This window comes from Neoarius graeffei, chromosome 1 (genome assembly GCF_027579695.1).
Source record: "Neoarius graeffei isolate fNeoGra1 chromosome 1, fNeoGra1.pri, whole genome shotgun sequence".
Taxonomy (NCBI): domain Eukaryota; kingdom Metazoa; phylum Chordata; class Actinopteri; order Siluriformes; family Ariidae; genus Neoarius; species Neoarius graeffei.
In genome coordinates this window covers 62584533-62605306 of record NC_083569.1, presented here as the reverse complement: position 1 = coordinate 62605306, position 20774 = coordinate 62584533, and the positions used below count along the sequence as shown (strand labels likewise).

The 20774-nt window shown below is 42.4% G+C and overlaps 1 protein-coding gene across 8 annotated transcripts in view; it reads left to right on the top strand.

The window, feature by feature from the left end:
* Positions 1-20774, top strand: part of mark2b (MAP/microtubule affinity-regulating kinase 2b) — a 117375-nt gene that overhangs the window by 57072 nt on the left and 39529 nt on the right. For all 8 annotated transcript variants that reach the window (XM_060918209.1, XM_060917671.1, XM_060916849.1 and 5 more), the window contains exons 2-6: positions 5516-5689; positions 7840-7893; positions 8136-8184; positions 10269-10334; positions 10711-10781. In XM_060918209.1, the coding sequence (XP_060774192.1) occupies positions 5516-5689; positions 7840-7893; positions 8136-8184; positions 10269-10334; positions 10711-10781 (414 nt within the window). The remainder of the gene's footprint in view (positions 1-5515; positions 5690-7839; positions 7894-8135; positions 8185-10268; positions 10335-10710; positions 10782-20774) is intronic.

Sequence of the window (20774 nt, the reverse complement as noted above, 5' to 3'; positions counted from 1 at the left end):
CCGGTCAAGTGATTGTGATTGGCTTGTGGCACACCTAGCCAGCCAATGAGCTGCTTGTTTACAGATTCGCTCCCCGCGTCGCAACCAGAATGGCGACCGCTTAAAAGAAATGAATGCTCTGCCAGTGGCGAGTGTGGACGTTGCGTGACTCGCAGAAGATTGTCGCAGGTCGGCGAAAAAACGACTTACTAATAGATATAAAAAAAAAAGTAATTTAAGTAAGTTTAAAATGTAATTTAAATAAAAAGTAAAGTATTCATAAATTGAAGTTTGGAAGCGCCTCTGTTTTTGGGCTGAGGAGAAGTTTGAAAGGGTGTACCGCGATTCTGCCTTCTTGTATCGCGATACGGATCGTGGCTCTGCGTATCGCGATTTCGATTTCAATACGCATATCGTTACAGCCCTAGTGTTGATCGGTCAAACACAAACATCACAGAATTGTTGTTGAGTGATGAGGTAGGGCGTATAGAAAATGTACTTGGCACCTGAGTAGCATGACCTTGAAACTACCCCGTGATCTGATATCCGTGATGTCTGCAAAATCACAGATAAGATATTCAAAATAAAGCGAAATATCAGCGAAGAGAACTTTAAGGTTGCACAAACAAAACCCCAAGCATCTCTATTTGGCAAATTTAGAACACAGATTGCAATTTAAGTGTTTTGAGGTTCGTGGGTTTTTGTTTGTGCAACCTAAGGTTCTCTTATAACTGATGTTTAGCTTAATTGTAAATTTCTTATCCGTGATTTGTGCAAAATCACATGTTCAGAGTTGGAAACTTGAAGTTCAAAAGTTAGGCCAGTATTTTCAGGCTATTAAGCGTCATGCTACTCAGGTGCTTCAGGACATTTTCTGGACAGCCCATTCAGATTATTCAAAAGACCTGCGTGCAGTTCACGCCACAGAAATGACCAGAGCTCATACACCGTATATTGAAATGAGCAGACAATAAAAGTGAAAAAGGACAAAATTGTATTTAAAGGTTCCATTTTGACTCCAAAGAAAAATGCCAACACATTGTTTGTTTGCCTAAAAACGGCTTTTTATTGATTTTATTTACATTTAATTTAATCTTCAATAAGTCATACATATAAATTATAATAATATTTATATCAGCCTTTATTAATTAATCACCCACGGACTGACAGGCTAGTCAGAAGTCCTGCCCATCAGAGCTCATACACGGTATATTAAAATGAGCAGACAATAAAAGTGAAAAGCTTTCTCACGTTTTTTTCTTCAGTTTTTTTTTTTTAGCTACCGAAGTTTTACGTCTCCAATGTGTGACGTCATGTTGTCTTGACAATCATGCAATAATCGTAAACCATATTCAACACTCGTTCCCTATTGGGTAGAGTGACGCAATATACGTAGGATAAGCAGTTCATACTTTCAATAAAAGAGAAAAGTGGTAGCCATTTTCCACATATTGGCATACAATACTTAAATAATATTGGCTGGTTTTTTTCGTGGTATATCAGGTATATTCCATTCAGCTAGCATGATATTGAATGAGTCGAAGACGAGTAGCTGAATGGAATATATTTGATATACCCCGAAAAAAAGCTATTATTATTATTTTGAGGTGTTCAATGCGTCTTTCTCTTTCAAAATTCTCTCAATCTTCTGTATTTAACAAAGCAAACTTGGCAGCCATGTTTGTTTACAAATTGTCACAGTCGCTCGCTAGCACGGAAGTTTTATGTCTCCTCCAATGTGTGACATAATGTTGTCTTGACAACCATGCAATATCGTAAACCATATTCAACCCTCATTCTCCACTGGGTAGAGTTGCGTAATACACGCAAGATAAGCAATTTGCTAACAATATCGCATGCTATCAAACCAAATGAATGAAACCAGGTAGAAGCCAATAGAACACACGTTTTTATTCCATGGAAAAAAGTGTCCTGTATGTATAATAATAGCATTTTATTTTATGAAAAAGGCCAAACATTTATTATAGATGATCTAAATCATTATGTTGACACAGTAAATTATATTAAGAGGTTATGATTTCATAACCCTTAACTGTTATCTTGAATTTTAGTTTAAATCATCTTAAGCAGTTATAGGAACTATAGAAGGCAAACATTCTACCAACCTGTGGTGGTGTAGTCAAGACCACTCCTGCCCCTTTTCCACCAAAGCAGCTCCAGGGCTGGTTCAGGGCCAGTGCTTAGTTTGGAACCGGGTTTTCTGTTTCCACTGACAAAGAACTGGCTCTGGGGCCAGAAAAACCGGTTCCAGGCTAGCACCAACTCTTTTACCCCTTTTCCACCAAATCAGTTCCAGGGCTGGTTCACAACTCGTTCAACTTACGAGCCAGCTGAGAACCAGTTTGCTTTTCCATAGCTCACGGTGCTAAGGGAAGCCACGTCAGTTATATCACTATGTTTGCATAAACCTTGGTGCGAATATCGAAGCAAAAACAACACGGAAGAAGCAGCAGCAGCAACAACAATAATAATAATGGATGACTTCGCATTTGTACAGCTGCTGCTTCTCGTCGCTTAAAATTGGCGATCTATCGCGGTCTTGTTATTGTTGTTGGTCTTAACAACTCCGCCCCCCGCTGACGTAAGCGGTTCTTTCCTCTGGCCCAGCAGAGAGTTGGTGCTAGCCTGGAACCGGTTTTTCTGGCCCCAGAGCCAGTTCTTTGTCAGTGGAAACAGAAAACCCGGTTCCAAACTAAGCACTGGCCCCGAATCAGCCCTGGAACTGCTTTGGTGGAAAAGGGGCATTTGCTGGGCCAGAGGAAAGAACCGCTAATGTCCGCGGGGGGGGTTGTTAAGACCAACAACAATCGCAAGACCGCGAAAGGTCGCCATTTTTAAGCGCCGAGAAGCAGCAGCTGTACAAATGCAAAGTCATCCATTATTATTGTTGTTGCTGCTGCTTCTTCTTCTCCGTGTTGTTGCTGCTTCAATATTCGCGCCAAGGTTTATGCAAACGCAGCGACGTAACTGACGTATACAGCGACATAATGACGTGGTTCCCATTAGCACCCCAAGCTATGGAAAAGCAAACTGGTTTTCAGCTGGCTCGCAAGTTGAATGAGTTGTGAACCAGCACCGGCCCCGAACCAGCCCTGGAACTGATTTGGTGGAAAAGGGGTATTTGAGTGGTTGAGATCAGGTCAAGACCAGGACCAGATCAGTGTGTGGGGGGAGGGGTGACAGCAATTAACAGGAGGAAGAATTTCAGGTGGTGTTTACATTAGACCGTATCAGCGGATCATCAGATTAACGTTTTTAAAACGATTAGCGTGCACACAGCAACACCAATACACGATTCGTGTGCACACAGCAACACCAATACACGGATACGCTCGGCTCCGCAGGCATCCTGCGCTCCAAATCACTCCGCCCTGAACAGCGAGTGCCCTCTGGAGGGTGCGCACTCCGGCTCTGCGCAGCTCACAGAGCGCGCGAGTGAAGTGCACGAGCAGTGATTCGGGACTGAGCCGCTGTGTGTGTGATCTCCGTGCATATCGGGTATGCGCGTCACTTACCACTTGCAAGTGGAAGGATGGCAAGCCTAAAGACAATCATAACTACACAATGGGCAGTATTTGCATCAGTATTTGCAGTATTTTCATACTTTTATACTCTTTAATGAAAGGTGATACAAGGCGGAAGTCCGCGCCGTTTTTCAGCAGTCGCGTCACATGACCAACGCCAGCGAATCAGGAAGGTGGATGTCACAGTGACGTTGTCCAATGACGACGCCAGCTAGAGCTCAGCACAGCGTATCCGCGTATCTCAATGTTTACACAGCACCGGACCAGACACGATCTGGATTGAATACGTGGACGCTGGCGGATTCCCGTTTCCCGGCGTTTCCAAGCGTTTTAATGTAAACGAACAGTGCATCCGCGAAGAAAACGAGACCGATATGGGCTAATGTAAGCTTGGCCTCAATTGAGCAGTGAGTCATGTTTTCAAGTTCAAGTCAACTTTATCATCAAGAATGCCATATGTGCAGGACATACAGAGAATTGAAATTGCATTTCCCTCTTATCCGCAGCGCAAACAGTAATAAATATGAAATATAAATATAGGTAAAAGATATAAACTTTTTTTTTTAAAGATATATACACACAAGCTAAAGCTATCTAAGAAAAGACAGTGGCAATCCAGAAAGTATAAATATGGCAAATGTGGCAGTGTGAACAGAATTAACGGTATAAATTTAAATGTGATGAATGACCATATAAACCGAATGAACAATGTAAACGGGAACAGCAGTCTGACAGTATAGTAGGGCAATATAGCATGATATAAACAGAATTATCAGTATAAATATGGCAGCATGAGCAGAATTTACAGTGAAAGTATAAATATGGCAGACATGACAGTATAGCAGTGAAGTCTGTCAAAGATAAAAGATGTTGCCTTTGAAGCAGGAAATTTTACATCCAATCCCAGTAACAAATAAATCGGACAATGCAAAGGCAATTTGGTGACATCCCCACAGTCGTGGTTGAGACATAAAATCTCGAGTCCTCCATGTCTGAGACCGAGTAAAAATGCGGTGGATCCTGAGATGAGACCAAGACCTTCAAAAAGTGGTCTTGAGACCGGTCTCGAGTACTACAGCACTACCTACCTGCACATTTGTAACCTGATCTACGGATGGAAAAACATTAGCGACGCTGTTATTAAAAGTTTATGATGGAGAATGTGTACCCTCTCCATCATCTGCATCATCGATGTAACGTCTCTCCTGTCTGATCACACGAGGTAAACGTAACCCGGTGTGGTTAAACAGTCTCCTCATTGTCGTTGCTTAAATTTTTCATTTCTTGTCCTGTTCTGCTTTCCAAATTTGCATTCGGCCAATCAAACATTTTATAACTTTGTCCACTGTCACCTGTACAGAACGTGTAAGCGCTTTTCACTGTTCTGATGATGTAACGCTGCAGGTGCATTGTGGATGTTGACAGCCGGCATCTGATTACAGACTGAACTGATGAGTCATATGTCTGTTTCACTCCAGCATATAGCTCTCCAGTGTGATCAAAAGTGTGTGACACTGTGTGAGAAAAGCACACTTAAGGTTTTCTACATCTTTTACCTCTGCATTTATTAAACTGCCTCCTTACACAACATGATCTCTTCAGGCAGCCAGCCAAGGCAAGATGGAGAATGTAAATAGAAATATTTCTGTATATATTTATTGAGATATATTTATGGTTACTTGATGCTGCTCCTCACTCGAGGTGATACCACGCATGAAGAATAGGCTTAAGTTCAAGGTCAGGATCACATGGAACTGAGACATGCCTCTGCTTTTAGCAAGGTCTGCTGCATGCAACTCCTGCGCAGATGTCCGAGAAGTGCTCAAGTCTGTGGTTATGTCTCATAATTATGGTGTTGTATCATCACGACGCATGCTTTTGGGGTCAAAGCAAGTTTGTGCCGTAGACCATGTACATGCGCCAGAGCACCTTTTACAGCACAGTGCAAGTGGAAATCAGCGTAAAGTGTTGAATGTGTCGTTCCTCCTCAGACCCCCATAGACGCCAAAGCAGGAGGACGTTCAAGCATGTCACGAAGCCGCAACCCGGTCACCGCGACAACGGACGAGCACCCGCACGTCGGAAACTACCGTCTGCTCAAGACCATCGGCAAGGGCAACTTTGCGAAAGTTAAATTGGCCAAGCATGTCCTCACGGGAAAAGAGGTAACAAGATAAGAGAGTCTGATTTGTCTCCACTCATGTCCCCCCTCATCCATCTTGCTGTCCTCCTCTATTTCAAACTCCTGTGCTGGAGTCTTGTATCAAGTGCTAGTATTTATTGATGTGTAGATGATAAGGCAGGGTACTTTTTGTCAATTTTTAATATTGATGTTTTGACTTTCAGCATTCATCAACTTAAAATACACTCTAAAGTAATGATGTTGATCTAGTTTCTTATTAACTTGTGTAATCATGAGGACAGCATACAGTGATGCTTGAAAGTTTGTGAACCCTTGAGAATTTTCTATATTTCTGCATAAATGTGATCTAAAACATATTTTCATACAAGTCCTAAAAGTAGATAAAGAGAACCCAGTTAAACAAATGAGACAAAAATATTATACTTGGTCATTTATTTATTGAGGAAAATGATCCAATATTACATATCTGTGAGTGGCAAAAGTATGTGAACCTCTAGGATTAGCAGTTAATTTGAAGGTGAAATTAGAGTCAGGTGTTTTCAATCAATGGGATGACAATCAGGTGTGAGTGGGCACCCTGTTTTATTTAAAGAACAGGGATCTATCAAAGTCTGATCTTCACAACACATGCTTGTGGAAGTGTATCATGGCACGAACAAAGGAGATCCAATATTACATATCTGAGAGTGGCAAAAGTATGTGAACCTTTGCTTTTCAGTATCTGGTGTGACCCCCTTGTGCAGCAATAACTGCAACTAAACATTTCCGGTAACTGTTGATCAGTCCTGCACACCGGCTTGGAGGAATTTTAGCCTATTCCACCGTACAGAACAGCTTCAACTCTGGGATGTTGGTGGGTTTCCTCACATGAACTGCTCGCTTCAGGTCCTTCCACAACATTTCCATTGGATTAAGGTCGACTTTGACTTGGCCATTCCAAAACATTAACTTTATTCTTCTTTAACCATTCTTTGGTAGAACGACTTGTGTGCTTAGGGTCGCTGTCTTGCTGCATGACCCACCTTCCCTTGAGATTCAGTTCATGGACAGATGTCCTGGCATTTTCCTTTAGAATTTGCTGGTATAATTCAGAATTCATCGTTCCATCAATGATGGCAAGCCGTCCTGGTCCAGATGCAGCAAAACAGGCCCAAACCATGACACTACCACCACCATGTTTCACAGATGAGATAAGGTTCTTATGCTGGAATGCAGCATAACTTTCTCCAAACATAAAGCTTCTCATTTAAACCAAAAAGTTCTATTTTGGTCTCATCCGTCCACAAAACATTTTTTCCAATAGCCTTCTGGCTTGTCCACATGATCTTTAGCAAACTGCAGACGAGCAGCAATGTTCCTTTTGGAGAGCAGTGGCTTTCTCCTTGCAACCCTGCCATGCACATCATTGTTGTTCAGTGTTCTCCTGATGGTGGACTCATGAACATTGGTTAATGTTAATGTGAGAGAGGCCTTCAGTTGCTTAGAAGTTACCCTGGGGTCCTTTGTGACCTCGCTGACTATTACACGCCTTGCTTTTGGAGTGATCTTTGTTGGTCGACCACTCCTGGGGAGGGTAACAATGGTCTTGAATTTCCTCCATTTGTACACAATCTGTCTGACTGTGGATTGGTGGAGTCCAAACTCTTTAGAGATGGGTTTGTAACCTTTTCCAGCCTGATGAGCATCAACAACGCTTTTTCTGAGGTCCTCAGAAATCTCCTTTGTTCGTGCCATGATACACTTCCACAAACGTGTTGTGAAGATCAGACTTTGATAGATCCCTGTTCTTTAAATAAAACAGGGTGCCCACTCACACCTGATTGTCGTCCCATTGATTGAAAACACCTGACTCTAATTTCACCTTCAAATTAACTGCTAATCCTAGAGGTTCACATATTTTTGCCACTCACAGATATGTAATATTGGATCATTTTCCTCAATAAATAAATGACCAAGTATAATATTTTTTGTCTCATTTGTTTAACTGGGTTCTCTTTATCTACTTTTAGGACTTGTGTGAAAATCTGACGTTGGTTTAGGTCATATTTATGCAGAAATATAGAAAATTCTAAAGGGTTCACAAACTTTCAGGCGCCACTGTATTTTTGTCTAAATTAAAGACTAATATCCTGTTTGACGCTGTTGCTTTTTCTGTCTCCTCCTGTGTCTTAGGTGGCAGTGAAAATCATCGACAAGACCCAGCTCAATTCTTCCAGTCTTCAAAAAGTGAGTCAGATTTTCTTCTAAGTTCAAGAAGAGGGGCTGAATGACTGACTTCAGTCTACAAGCAAACAGCCTCTTTAGGTTTTCTTAATTTTTTTTTTTTTAAAGATGTGTTCACGGTATGCATTAAAATTTATTTTAGACTGAAGTGGGTTTGGCTTGCTTTGCTGTAAGTCTTTTGTGTATGGAGTAATATGAAGTATTGCTTAGATGGTGTTAAATACCTGTCGTTTTTCTGCCCTCAGCTCTTCCGAGAAGTGCGAATCATGAAGCTTTTAAACCATCCAAATATAGGTGAGTAACGAGGAAGAAGACTTTGCCGTTCTGCATGCTTGTGCAGTATGTTATAGGATGCTGCTGATAGGCATGTGTATGATGTTTAGTTTCTGGTCGTACTGTGTGTTTGTGGGGGGGCTTATATAAGACATATCAAACGGGTTAATTAGATGCTCCTTCATATTTAAAAGTATGCGCATGTAGCACCAAGCTCATTGAGCTGTTGTGAGGCCTCAGAAATGTGAAAGATGAAAGCTGAAATGCAAAAATAGCCATGCGTTCTCTGAGGGTGCTGCGCAAGAAAGAACGAGAAAGAAAGAGAGGATGAATCATCTATTTCAACCAGTTACCTTTGCAATGAGGCCCAGTGGAAACCCCTTCAGATAGATCTCCTCTGCCACTTTTTCACAGCACATCAATTCGTAAATGTGTCTTTCTTTCTCTCACTCACTCACTCCAGTATTCGTGAGCTGGTGCTGGTTTTGGCCTGATATATTTTGATTAAGATGAGGGCGATCACAGCATGTGTTTTTTTTTTTTAATAATTATGTTAAGATTTAATTTTTTAAATCACTCATTATACACATTCGCGCTTTTACCTGTTGCATGATTTTTTTTTTTTTTTGTGGTGTTTGTTCCCTATTATGTAAATTTAAACACTTTACAAATGATCTGTGTAGCATCATGCATTATTTAGTAGTGTCACTGGCATTAAAGGAGAACTGAAGGCAAATTTTTTATCATCAAAATTCTATTTATCTCATTTTATTAAATATAGGAACGCATTTCTGACTGCTATTTTGTCACTGCTATAGCAAGTTATGAGCGTTTGAAATATGCTATGTAATATCAGTCCATATGTCAAAGTGATGGCCGTAAATGAGATTCGTTGAGACCTGTGCAAGATGTCGTAGGACAGAAGTAAAACGTATAGCGGAAATCAAAGTCACCAACATCTGCCAACGTTGTCAAAAGACGCGCGCGCCCTCTTTCGAATGCTGACGTAATCAAGCCGGAAGTTGCGTTTGTTTTGATAGCAATCAGGAAAGTTTGAAAAAAGTAGGCAGTAATCGTCATTTAAACTCGTTTTTGTGCAGTATTTAATTTGGAAAAGAATTTTCAAAATGGCGGCGCTGACACTTCACGTTTCGAAGTCTCGCACAAGTCTTGTGAAGATCGCGTGGATAAGTGACACTTGCCGTGGACTAAATTAACTAAATTCAACATGGCTAAAAACCGAATAGGCCGATAAGTCTAATATTTAATCGCAATTAGTTGCCAATACGAGTCACGATATAAGGTTACCGAAAATGTAATTGAATAACACGTTAATTAAGAAATAAAGCAAGTTTAAAAATGACTTCAGTTCTTTAAAATACATTTAAAGTATTGCGTGTGTTCATGTTTTTAAAATGTCAACATATGTGACTCAAATACCATGAGAACAGATACGCCATACCCATGTACATTATATGGCCAAGAGTATGTGGACCCCTGACCATTGCACATCCCGTTCCAAGACCTTGGGCAGTAATATGGAGTTGTTGCCCTCCTCCCCCCCCCTCCTGTAACACCCTCCACTCTTTAGGAAAGGCTTTCTGCTTGATTTTGTAGCATGGCTGTGGGGATTTTTGCTCATTCAACCACAAGAGCACAACATGTTGGACACTGATGTCCAACCAAAAGGTCTGATGTGAAGTTGGGCGCCTTATTCATCCCAAAGATGGATGTTGGGATGAATAAGGGGCTCTGTGCAGGCCACTCGAGTTCTTCCACTCCAGCCTTGGCAAACCATGTCTTCATGGAGTTCGCTTTGTGCACAGGGCATTGTCATACTGGAACAGGTTTAGGCCTCTTGGTTCCAATGGAATTTTAATGATCCATTACATTGTACAAAGACATTTGAGACAGTTGTGTGTTTCTAACTGTGTGGCAACAGTTTGGGGAAGGACTACATATGGGTGTGATGGGCAGGTCCACATACTTTTGGCCTTATAGTGTGTGTAATCAAAACCTGGATAGCAGATTTTGCCTTTTTTTTTTTCATTTTTAGTTACAATGATCCCCTCTCTTCTGCTCTCATCCCCTTTCTCTCCCTCTAGTGAAGTTATTTGAGGTGATCGAGACAGAGAAGACACTGTATTTGGTTATGGAGTACGCCAGTGGAGGTAAGGAGACTGTTCAGCCTGCTTTACACTGTAGGGCTGAGTTGGTAAATTAAGTGCATCGTACTAGTGAGCATAGCTATGATTTTATTTTTCTCCCAAGTTGTGTGCCGCTCAAATCAAACCGAAAAAGTACAATAACCAAGCGACAGCGTCCTGTGTTGACCTGGCTTTGAGAGAAAAACATGCAGGTTGCTGGAAAGTGGAGTGTATCTTCAGTATTGTTAAATAAAATTTTTCACCAAAGTGCATTTTTATTTTTAAATGTATTTTATTATGCCATATCTGTATCCATGTCATCTGCCATTTTTGTTTCTTTTTCTTAACCTCTTTCACTCTCTCCATCTCTCTCTCTCTGTTCCTCATTTCCACCATCTAGGTGAGGTTTTTGATTACCTCGTCGCTCATGGAAGGATGAAAGAAAAGGAGGCTCGTGCCAAATTCAGACAGGTGTGTGTGTGTGTGTGTGTGTGTGTGTGTGTTTTGCTTTGCTCGGTTTATACTGTGCCTAATCATTCATAAAGTGGTGTTTGAAAGTTTGTGAACCTTTTAGAATTTTCTGTGTTTCTGCAAAAATATCATTAAAACATCAGATTTTCATCTCTCATTATCTCTAGCCGCTTTATCCTGTTCTACAGGGTCGCAGGCAAGCTGGAGCCTATCCCAGCTGACTACGGGCGAAAGGCGGGGTACACCCTGGACAAGTCGCCAGGTCATCACAGGGCTGACACATAGACACAGACAACCATTCACACTCACATTCACACCTACGGTCAATTTAGAGTCACCAGTTAACCTAACCTGCATGTCTTTGGACTGTGGGGGAAACCGGAGCACCCGGAGGAAACCCACGCAGACATCAGATTTTCACACAAGTGTTAAAGGAAGGTAAAGAGAACCCAATGAAACACAAATATTATACTTGATCATTTATTTATTAAGGAAAATGGTCTAGCATTACATTACATTAGTAGTATGTAAACCTTGTCTTTCAGTATCTTATGACTCCTTTTTGCGCAGCAAAAACTGCAACTAAACGTTTCCAGTAACTGTTGATCAGTGCTGAACATTGGCTTGGAGGAATTTTAGCTCATTCCTCTGTAGAACAGCTTCAACTCTGGGATGTTGGTGGGTTTCTTCACATGAACTGCTTGCACAACATTTCTTTTGGATTAAGGTCAGGACTTTGACTTGGCCATTCAAAAACATTCATTTTATTCTTTAACCATTCTTTGGTGGAACAACTTGGGTGTTTAGGGTCATTGTCTTCCTGCATGACCCACTTTCTCCTGAGATTCAGTTCACGGACAGATGTGCTGATATTTTCCTTTAGAATTTGTTGGAATAATTCAGAATCCATTGTTCCAGTAATGATGGCAGGCCGTCCTGGCATAGATGCAGAAAAATAAGTCCGTACTATGATACTACCACCACCATGTTTCACAGATGGGATAAGGTTCTTATGCTGGAATGCAGTGTTTTCTTCAAACAGAACGCTGCTCTTTTAAACTAAAAATGGGCTGTTTTGGTCTCATTTGCCCATAACAGTTTTCCATTAGCCTTCTGGCTTGTCCATGTGATCTTCTTTTATCAAACTGTAGATGGCCAGCAGTGTTCTTTTTGGAGAACAGTAGCTTTCTCCACACCATTATGCTTCTGACGATGGACTCATGAACATTAATATCAGCCAGTGTGTGAGAGGCCTTCAGTTGCTTAGAAGTTACTCTGGGTTCCTTTGTGACCTCGTGGACTATTACACGCCTTTCCCTCGGAGTGATCTTTGTTAGTTGATCACTCCTGGGGAGGGTAACAATGATCTTGAATTTGCTCCATCTGTGGTCCATCCAGACTGTGATTTGGTGGAGTCTAAACTCTTTAGAGAGATTTTGTAACCTTTTCCAGCCAGACGAACACCAACTCCGTTTCTGAGGCCCTCAGAAATCACATCCGTTTGTGCAGATGATCCACTTTCCACAAACATGTGGTGTGAAGATCAGCGATCTATCGAAGTCTGTTCTTTCAAATAAAACAGGAGACCCACTCACTCCTGACCATCAGCCCATTGACTGAAAACATCCGATTCTAATTTCACCTTTAAATTAACTGCTAGTCCTCGAGGTTCACATACTTTTTTGCTACTCACTAACATGGAGTCAGATCATTTTCCTCAATAAATAAATGATCGATTGTAATTTTTCTTTTCTGTCATTTGCTTAATTTGGCTGTCCTGCTACTTTTAGGACTTGTGTGAAAATCTGAATGTTTTGGGTCAGATTTATGCAGAAAATTCTCAAGGTTCATCAACTTCCATGTGTGTAATATACAGAGTATCGGTCAATTCAGTGTTTTATTCTTTATTTTTATTATTTTCTACATTTATGAAAAAACACATGGAATTATGGAGTAAACAAAGCAAAATGTTTTATATTTTAGATTCTTCAAATTGGCCACCTTTTGCTTTGATGAGGCTTTGCACATGCTTGGTATTTTCTCAACCAGCTTCATGAGGTAGTCACCTGGAATGCGTTTCCAACAGTCTTTAAGAAGTTCATATATTTTGAGCACTTGTTGACTGTTTTACTTTCACACTACAGTCCAACTCATGCCAAATCATCTCGGTTGGGTGACTGTGGAGACCAGGTCATCTGAGGTAGCACTCTTTTTCACTCTCCTTCTTCGTTAAATAGCCTGGAGCTGAAAAAGGTGCTTTTCCTGTTGAAAAACAAATGATGGTTCCACTGAGTGCAAAACAGATGGGATGGGATGTCACTGCATAATGCTGGTTAAGCGTGCCTTCAATTTCTTTATTTTAAAAAAAATATTCGTCACATGTACATTAGAGCACAGTGACATTCTTGAATGGAATTTTTTCTTTAATTCATCTGGGGATGTGAGTACGCACATACCCAGAGCAGTGGGCAGCTGTGCTGCAGTGCCTGGGGATTTGGGGAACAGTTGGGGGGGGGTTGGGTGCTTTGCACAAGAGCACTTCAGCCCTTATGGATGTAGAGGTTTATTCACTCCCCCCCCCCCCCCCCCCCCCCCACACACACACACACACGTTTTCCTGCTGGTCCAGGGAATTAAACCGGCGACCTATTGGTCCCAAAGCTGCTTCTCTAATGCCGCTTTTCCACTACCAACGCGGCTGAGTCGGGCTGAGCCGTGCCGTGCTGAGTTGGGCTGAGTCGAGCTGAGCGGGGCTGTTGGAGTTGCATTTCGACTACAACCGCGCTGAACCGTGCTGGCTGGAAGTGGGTGGACACATTAGGTGAAGTTAGCGAAAGTGGGTGGACGTCAGGTGATGTCGTTAGGCGGCGCAAGCAGTGACATCAGTGAGCTTTTAAGCGGTAGTCTCACAACCCGGAGAGTAAACAATAAACATGGAGGACATGGAGCCGTTAGTGCTGCTGGTCTTGGTGCTGAGGCGAGGCGCATAAGGCTTCAGAAATTCTCGTAATTCGTAATTATTATTCTTCCGGGTTTACGGTGTTTACAGATCCCAGCGTGCTCACGGGGCGTGTGTGGGCATGTGAGGACACTCCTCCTCACCAATCAGTGCACAGGGGAGTGTCTGCTCACGCCCCCAGCCTCACTCAGCTCGGTTTGGCTCGCTTCAGCCCTACTCCAAAACGGTGCGAGTTTTGGGGGCTGAGCAGGGCTGAAGCAAGCTGAGTCGTGCTGTTCTTAGATAGTTGAAACGCGAGCCGTGTCGGGCTGAAGCGAGCTGAAGTGAGCTGAAAAAGGGTAGTGGAAAAGGGCCATAACCTTTAGGCCATGGCTTCCCTTTTTGAATAAATCGCTAAGTGTCACTAGCAAAAGACCTCCAACCATCGCACCTCCTCCTCCATGCTTCACAGTGGGAACCACACAAGCAGATACCATCCAGTCCCTTTTTCTGTGTCTTGAACCAAAAATCTCAAATTTGGTCTCATCAGATCAGAGTACTTTCCACTGGTCTAATGTCCATTCCTTTTGTTTCTTGGACCAAGCAATTCTCTCCTCTTCTTACTGGCCTCCCTGAGTCAGTAGTGGTTTCTTTGGAGCAGTTTGACCGTGAAGGCCTGATTCACGCAGTCTCCTCTGAACAGTTGATGTTGAGATGTGTCTGCTACTTGAACTCTGTGGAGCATTCATATAGGCTCTAATCACAAGTGCTGTTAATTTCTGAGGCTGGTACCTCAAAAGAACTTGTGCTCTGCAGCAGAGGTAAGTCTCGGTCTTTCTTACCTGGGACGGTCCTCTTAAGAGCCAGTTGTATCATAGTGTTTGATGGGTTTTTGCAGCTGCACTTGAAGATGCATTTAAATACCATCATAATTTTCCAGACTGACTGACCATGTCTTAAAGTAATGATGGATGTCGTTTCTCTTTACTTAGCCGAGCGGCTCTTGACATGATACGGATTACTACAGTTGTGGAATAGGGCTATTTATTATTATTTACTATTTGATCTCAAATGCATTAAGAAGCAAGAAATTGCATTAATTTAACTTTTGACAAGACACATCTGTTAATTGAAAAGCATTCCAGGAGACTACCTCATGAAGCTGGTTAAGATAATGCCAATAGTGTGTGAAGTGTCATCAAGGTAAACGCTGGCTACTTTGAAGAATCTAAAATATGAAACCAACACTTTTTTTAAACCACATAATTCCATATGTGCTCCAGATGTTATTTCTTACCCTATGTCAGAAATCGCTCCCTACTCACTATATAGTGAGGACACCATTTGTAGTGCTGTCCGAAACCTTAGTGAGGATTATTTACACCCTATATAGTGCGCTCAAAGTATCCCGCAATGCATCACGAAAAATAGTGTACAACTGATGGTCACTAACCAAGCAATATATCCCATCATGCATTGCAGTCGCACTGAAAGAAATCAAATTAAAAGTCTAAAATTTGATTTAATAAAAAGGCAGCGGCAAAGAAGAAAGTATTCAGCCTTGATTTAAAAAAAAAAAAACTGAAAGATGCAGGTACTTTGTATTGATTAATGTGGGAAATACGCTCAGTATAATAAGTATTTATCACAAAAATACATGCATGTATTTATTATTTTGAAAACCCACCAGCCAGCTGATCTGACACGTTTTAATTGCGCGATAATAATGACGTAAATAACAACGCGACAAAGTAGTGTCCGAAAGCGATTTTTCATTTTACAAATGAGCTCACCTATATAGTCCTCTATATAGTAATTCCCTATATAGGGAGTAGTGAACGAGTGAGTGATTTCAGGCACAGGGATAGTTTTGATGTCTTCAGTATTATTTTACAACATAGAAAATAGTCAAAACCTAAGAATGAGTAGGGTGTGTCCAGATTTTTGACCGATACTGTATAATGACATGTTTTATCTGCTTGGTGTGTTGTGGAAGATGCAAAATTCATTCCTGTCGTGATCTCTGCTGTATTTGTGGATGACAGACTTGGTTTTAACATCTGACGAGGGTGATCACAAATGGAGAGCTGAAACAGATGGTGGTTCACACCTGGTATTTTCATGTGTCTTGAAGTGACCACATGAAATCACATTGTGACGAGGTGTTACCAAATGTGCCAAAAGCAACCCATTATTACTTCTAAACCTGCCACAAAAGAACTATATTTGCCATCTTAGGATCACAATACTGTAAAACTATAGCCCACACTAACTTACCATTGCAAGGACTTTTTAAAATTGTAGAAACGCAGAAACTTGTTAATGCTCGGTTTTATATGAAATATTGTGTAGATGTGTCTCATTAAGCTGTAGATAAATCACTTGGTTTAGTTTTGGAGGTTTTCTTTTTATCCAGTCCAAATATGTTTAAAAGTGGATTAATTTACAGTGGATTCCTTTAACACTACGGCCCAGTGGAATAACAGTGTTTGCTTTAAAGGAGAACTGAAGGCAAATTTTTTTTCTTATCAAAATTCTATTTATTTCATTTTATTAAATATAGGAATACCTTTTTGATAGCTATTTTGCCACTGCTCTAGCAAGTTGAGTGTTTGAAATATACTGTGTAATATCAGTCCGTATGTCAAAGCAGTGGCTGTAAATGAGTAGCCTGGGCCCGCCCATCCTAAGTGTGACGCAACACGAGGGCCTGTTGCGAGCTTAGTCTGGCAAGGCAAGCTATCTCCAGCTCTTCCAAGCTCCCGAAAAATCGGGAGCCAATCAACTTTGAGCATCTCCAACGGCCCTGGGTAGAGGCGTGTTCAAGGCAGTGACATAGTAGAACTGTGACCGGAAGCCATAGATTGTTTACAGAATCTATGCCGGAAGCGCTTCATTCACTAGAAACATTACGAACGTGGAGCAGCGGCAAGCCTTTGACACAGCGGTAGATGCTGTATTGAAAGCATTCAACGGGAAGTTCTCATTGAAAACGGAGCAAAGAGCAGCCCTGGAGGTATTTATCTTCTTCCTGTTACTCAAGCAGTTTCCGTCGCGTCACATACGTCAGAGGAAAGAGTGATGTGATTGGTTTAAGCTTCGTCACAGCCTTTTCTGGCTTCGACCAGTAGCAAACTGAGGCATTTCAGGGAGGCGGGTCAACCACGCCTTTGGGAAACGGTTGGGCTTAATATCTTTGCCAGACCAAATGCTCGCAGAGCTTTGAAGTCGCGTTAGCCAGACTAGTAAATGAGATTCGTTGAGACCTGTGCAAGACGTCGTAGGACAGAAGTAAAACGTACAGCGGCAATCAAAGTGACCAACATCTGTCAACATTGTCAAAAGACGCTCGCGCCCTCTTTTGAATGCTGATGTAATCAAGCGGGAAGTTTTGTTTGTTTTGATAGCAATTAGGAAAGTTTGAAAAAAGTAGGCAGTAATCGTCATTTAAACTCGTTTTTGTGCAATATTTCGTTTGGAAAAAAGTTTTCAAAATGGCAGCACTGACACCTGGCTGACACTTCACGTTTCGAAGTCTCGCACAAGTCTCGTGAAGATCGCGTGGATAAGTGACGCCTGCCATGGACCAAACAAACTAAATTCAACGCTGCTAAAAACCGAATAGGCCGATAAGTATAATATTTAATCGCAACTAGTTGCCAATACGAGTCATGATATAAGGTTACTAAAACCGAAATTGAACAACACGTTAATTAAGAAATAAAGCAAGTTTAAAATTGACTTGAGTTCTCCTTTAACACTGCTATACAACAGTTAAGACCGATATACAACTCAACTCAAAATATATCCCTTCTAAGCCATGTGCACTCAGTCCACCATTGCAGCCAACACTGCAAAATGTGTTTTAATTGAATTCAACACTAACCTAGTATTTTTTTTATTATTAAACCACTTAATATTTTGTTAAATGGTTCTTTCGCCTCCTTGAATTGCCATCTTAACGTGGTAGAGGGGTTTGAGTGCCTCAGGGATTCTAGGAGCTATGTTGTCGGGGCAGTTGCCCCTGGTAGGGTCTCCCAAGGCAAACAGGTCCTAGATGAGGGGTCAGAAGAAGAGCGGTTCAAAAAGGACCCTTATGAAAGAAAAAAACGGGTATCCGAGTACCCTCACCCGGACCAGGGATACCGGGGCCCCACCCTGGAGCCAGGCCTGGGGGAGGGGCTTGTCGGCAAACGCCTGGTGGTCGGGCCTATATCCGTGGGGCCCGGCTGGGCCCAGTCCAAATGAGCAACACAGAACCACTCTCCTGCGGACCCACCACCCGCAGGAGGTGCCGTAAGGGTCCGGTGCACTGTGGATCGGGTGGCGGCCAAAGGCGGAGGCCCTGGCGTACTGATCCCCGGCTGACAAAACTGGCTTTGGGGACATGGAATATCACCTCTCCGGTGGGAAAGGAGCCTGAGCTTGTGCGTGAGGTTGAGCAGTACCGACTAGATATAGTTGGGCTCTGGAACCAATTTCCTGGAGACGGGTTGGACCCTCTTCTATGCTGGAGTTGCCAATGGAGTTGCTACCTAAAGTGGAGGAGTTTAAGTATCTCGGGGTTTTGCTCATGAGTGAGGGTAAGGGGGAGCGGGAGTTGGACAGAAGGATCGGAGCAGCGTCATCAGTGATGCGGACGCTAAACCGGTCTGTTGTGGTAAAGAGAGAGCTGAGCCAAAAGGCAAAGCTCTCAATTTACTGGTCCATCTACGTTCCCACTCTCACCTATGGTCACGAGCTATGGGTAGTGACCGAAAGAATGAGATCACGGATACAAGCGGTAGAAATGAGTTTTCTCCACAGGGTGGCTGGGCTCTCCCTTAGAGACAGGGTGAGAAGCTTGGTCATTTGGGAGAGACTCAGAATAGAACCGGTGCTCCTCCACATCGAAAGGAGTCAGTTGAGGTGGTTTGGGCACCTTGTTAGGATGCCCCCTGGACGCCTCCCAAGGGAGGTTTTCTGGGCATGCCCCACCGGGAGGAGACCCCGGGGCAGACCCAGGACACGCTGGAGAGATTACATCTCTCAGCTGGCCTGGGAATGCCTCGGTATTCCCCTGGAAGAGCTGGTGGAGATGGCCAGGGAGAGGGAAGTCTGGGCTGCTCTGCTTAGGCTGCTACCCTCACGATCCAGATAAGTGGTAGAAGATGGATGGATGGTTCTTTCGCAGAGGGATAAAATTGTCTCATTATTATACATCATAAATTTTGAATAGCTGTGAGACGTAAACTTGCTGACAATTCGGTGCCAGTCGATTGACACAAATACAATCATACAGTGATGAGCATCGCTCGTGTTAAGAGCAGTAAGAAGCAGAATGTGGATGAGAGGAGACTTTGCCTAGACAGTAGTGCACACTTTGATATGATTTAATTATATTTTATAAAATTGATGATTTTAGTTCTAAAATCTCATTGGCTGCAGGGGTAGCACCAGAGATTTTCTTTTGCTGGTGTCATGGGGTTGCTTGACTTTTCAGTGAGGGTGAGCTGAAATTTCACATTTCCCATTAATATGCCACCTCTGAGGTTATGCTTTGTTTGTCTTTTAAGCAGGATTACACAAACTCCAGGCTCAATTTTCATTAAACCTGGCGAAAAGGGGTAGCACGGGCCAAGGAAGCACCTATTAAATTTTGTCATATCGAACTTGTAGTGTCGCTTGACAGATTTACTTTCGCTAATGTTGCGACGTTTGTGCTCTGAGTGCCCTTCTAATTTCTGTTGAAACATCCCCAAAATATGCAAGTGCACATATGCAGTACTGGTGCCGCAACAGTTCCAGTGCCATTCTATGTTACACAAGGCAAGATATTCAGCTCATGGGATATAAGCTTCACAGATAGTCTAATCACCAGACACAGAGGTTTATTCACATTTCAGCCTCAGATTCTGAGATCACAAACTCTTGCTGTCCGTTACCAACACCTCAATTAGTACCCCGAAGCCTAATGTTATATGAATGAGCATCACACAGAGATGAGGAGAAGGAGTCAGCTGTCAAATGCATTAAATTTACAAGTGGCAATGGGGGGAAAAATCATGCACTTTCTATTCAGTATCTTCATAACAAAATGCGTCTGTCGATTCAGTCTCCACACATGGGCATTTATCAATATCCATCCATCCATTATCTGTAACTGCTTATCCTGTGCAGGGTCACAGGCAAGCTGGATCCTGTCCCAGCTGACTATGGGTGAGAGGCGGGGTACACCCTGGACAAGTCGCCAGGTTATCACAGGGCTGACACAGACAACCATTCATACATTGACACCTACGGTCAATTTAGAGCGACCAATTAACCTAATCTGCATGTCTTTGGACTGTGGAGGAAACCCAGAGACACTGGGAGAACATGCAAACTCCACACAGAAAGGCCCCTGTCGGCCACTGGGCTCGCACCCAGAACCTTCTTGCTGTGAGGCGACAGTGCTAACCACTACACCACCATGCCGCCATGATCCAATATGATATTGCTAATGCTTTGCTATTGCTAATTTACGAAAAAATTGCACTCTGGCTAACAGTACGTGAAAGTAAGGTCAGAAGGTCAGTGTGTGCTGAATAGCTATAGCTATTCTGCACCGAATCAGATAACCTGTGTTGGCTTTCTGGTTTTTGCGTTTAAAAATAATTGGTTTGTTTTATTAACATATGTATTTATTTGTCAAATTATAAATTATAGCATTCACACATTTAAAAATTCTAAATAAACCACAGAAATTTCTTGGGGGTGCTGTGGCTGTCCTCGGCGTAGCTACAGCATCCCCAAGCCCCTCCCTGGTGCTGCCCATGATTGTCTGAGCCGTGTTCGAGGCCGTTGAAAAACACTGGATACCTGTGACCACAATAATTGAGTCATGTACCAATAAAACTCTACCACTGAAGCCATTGTTGTGACCACAGAAAGTCCTAATCTTTGCTTGCGATGCTGCTTAGCAACCAAAGCTTATACACTGCATGGTGAAAGAATTGTTTCTAGCTAATTTTAATCAGAAAATTTTTTAAGTATTTATTCAACGCTGGACGCCATTACGTTGTTTTTGTTGCTGT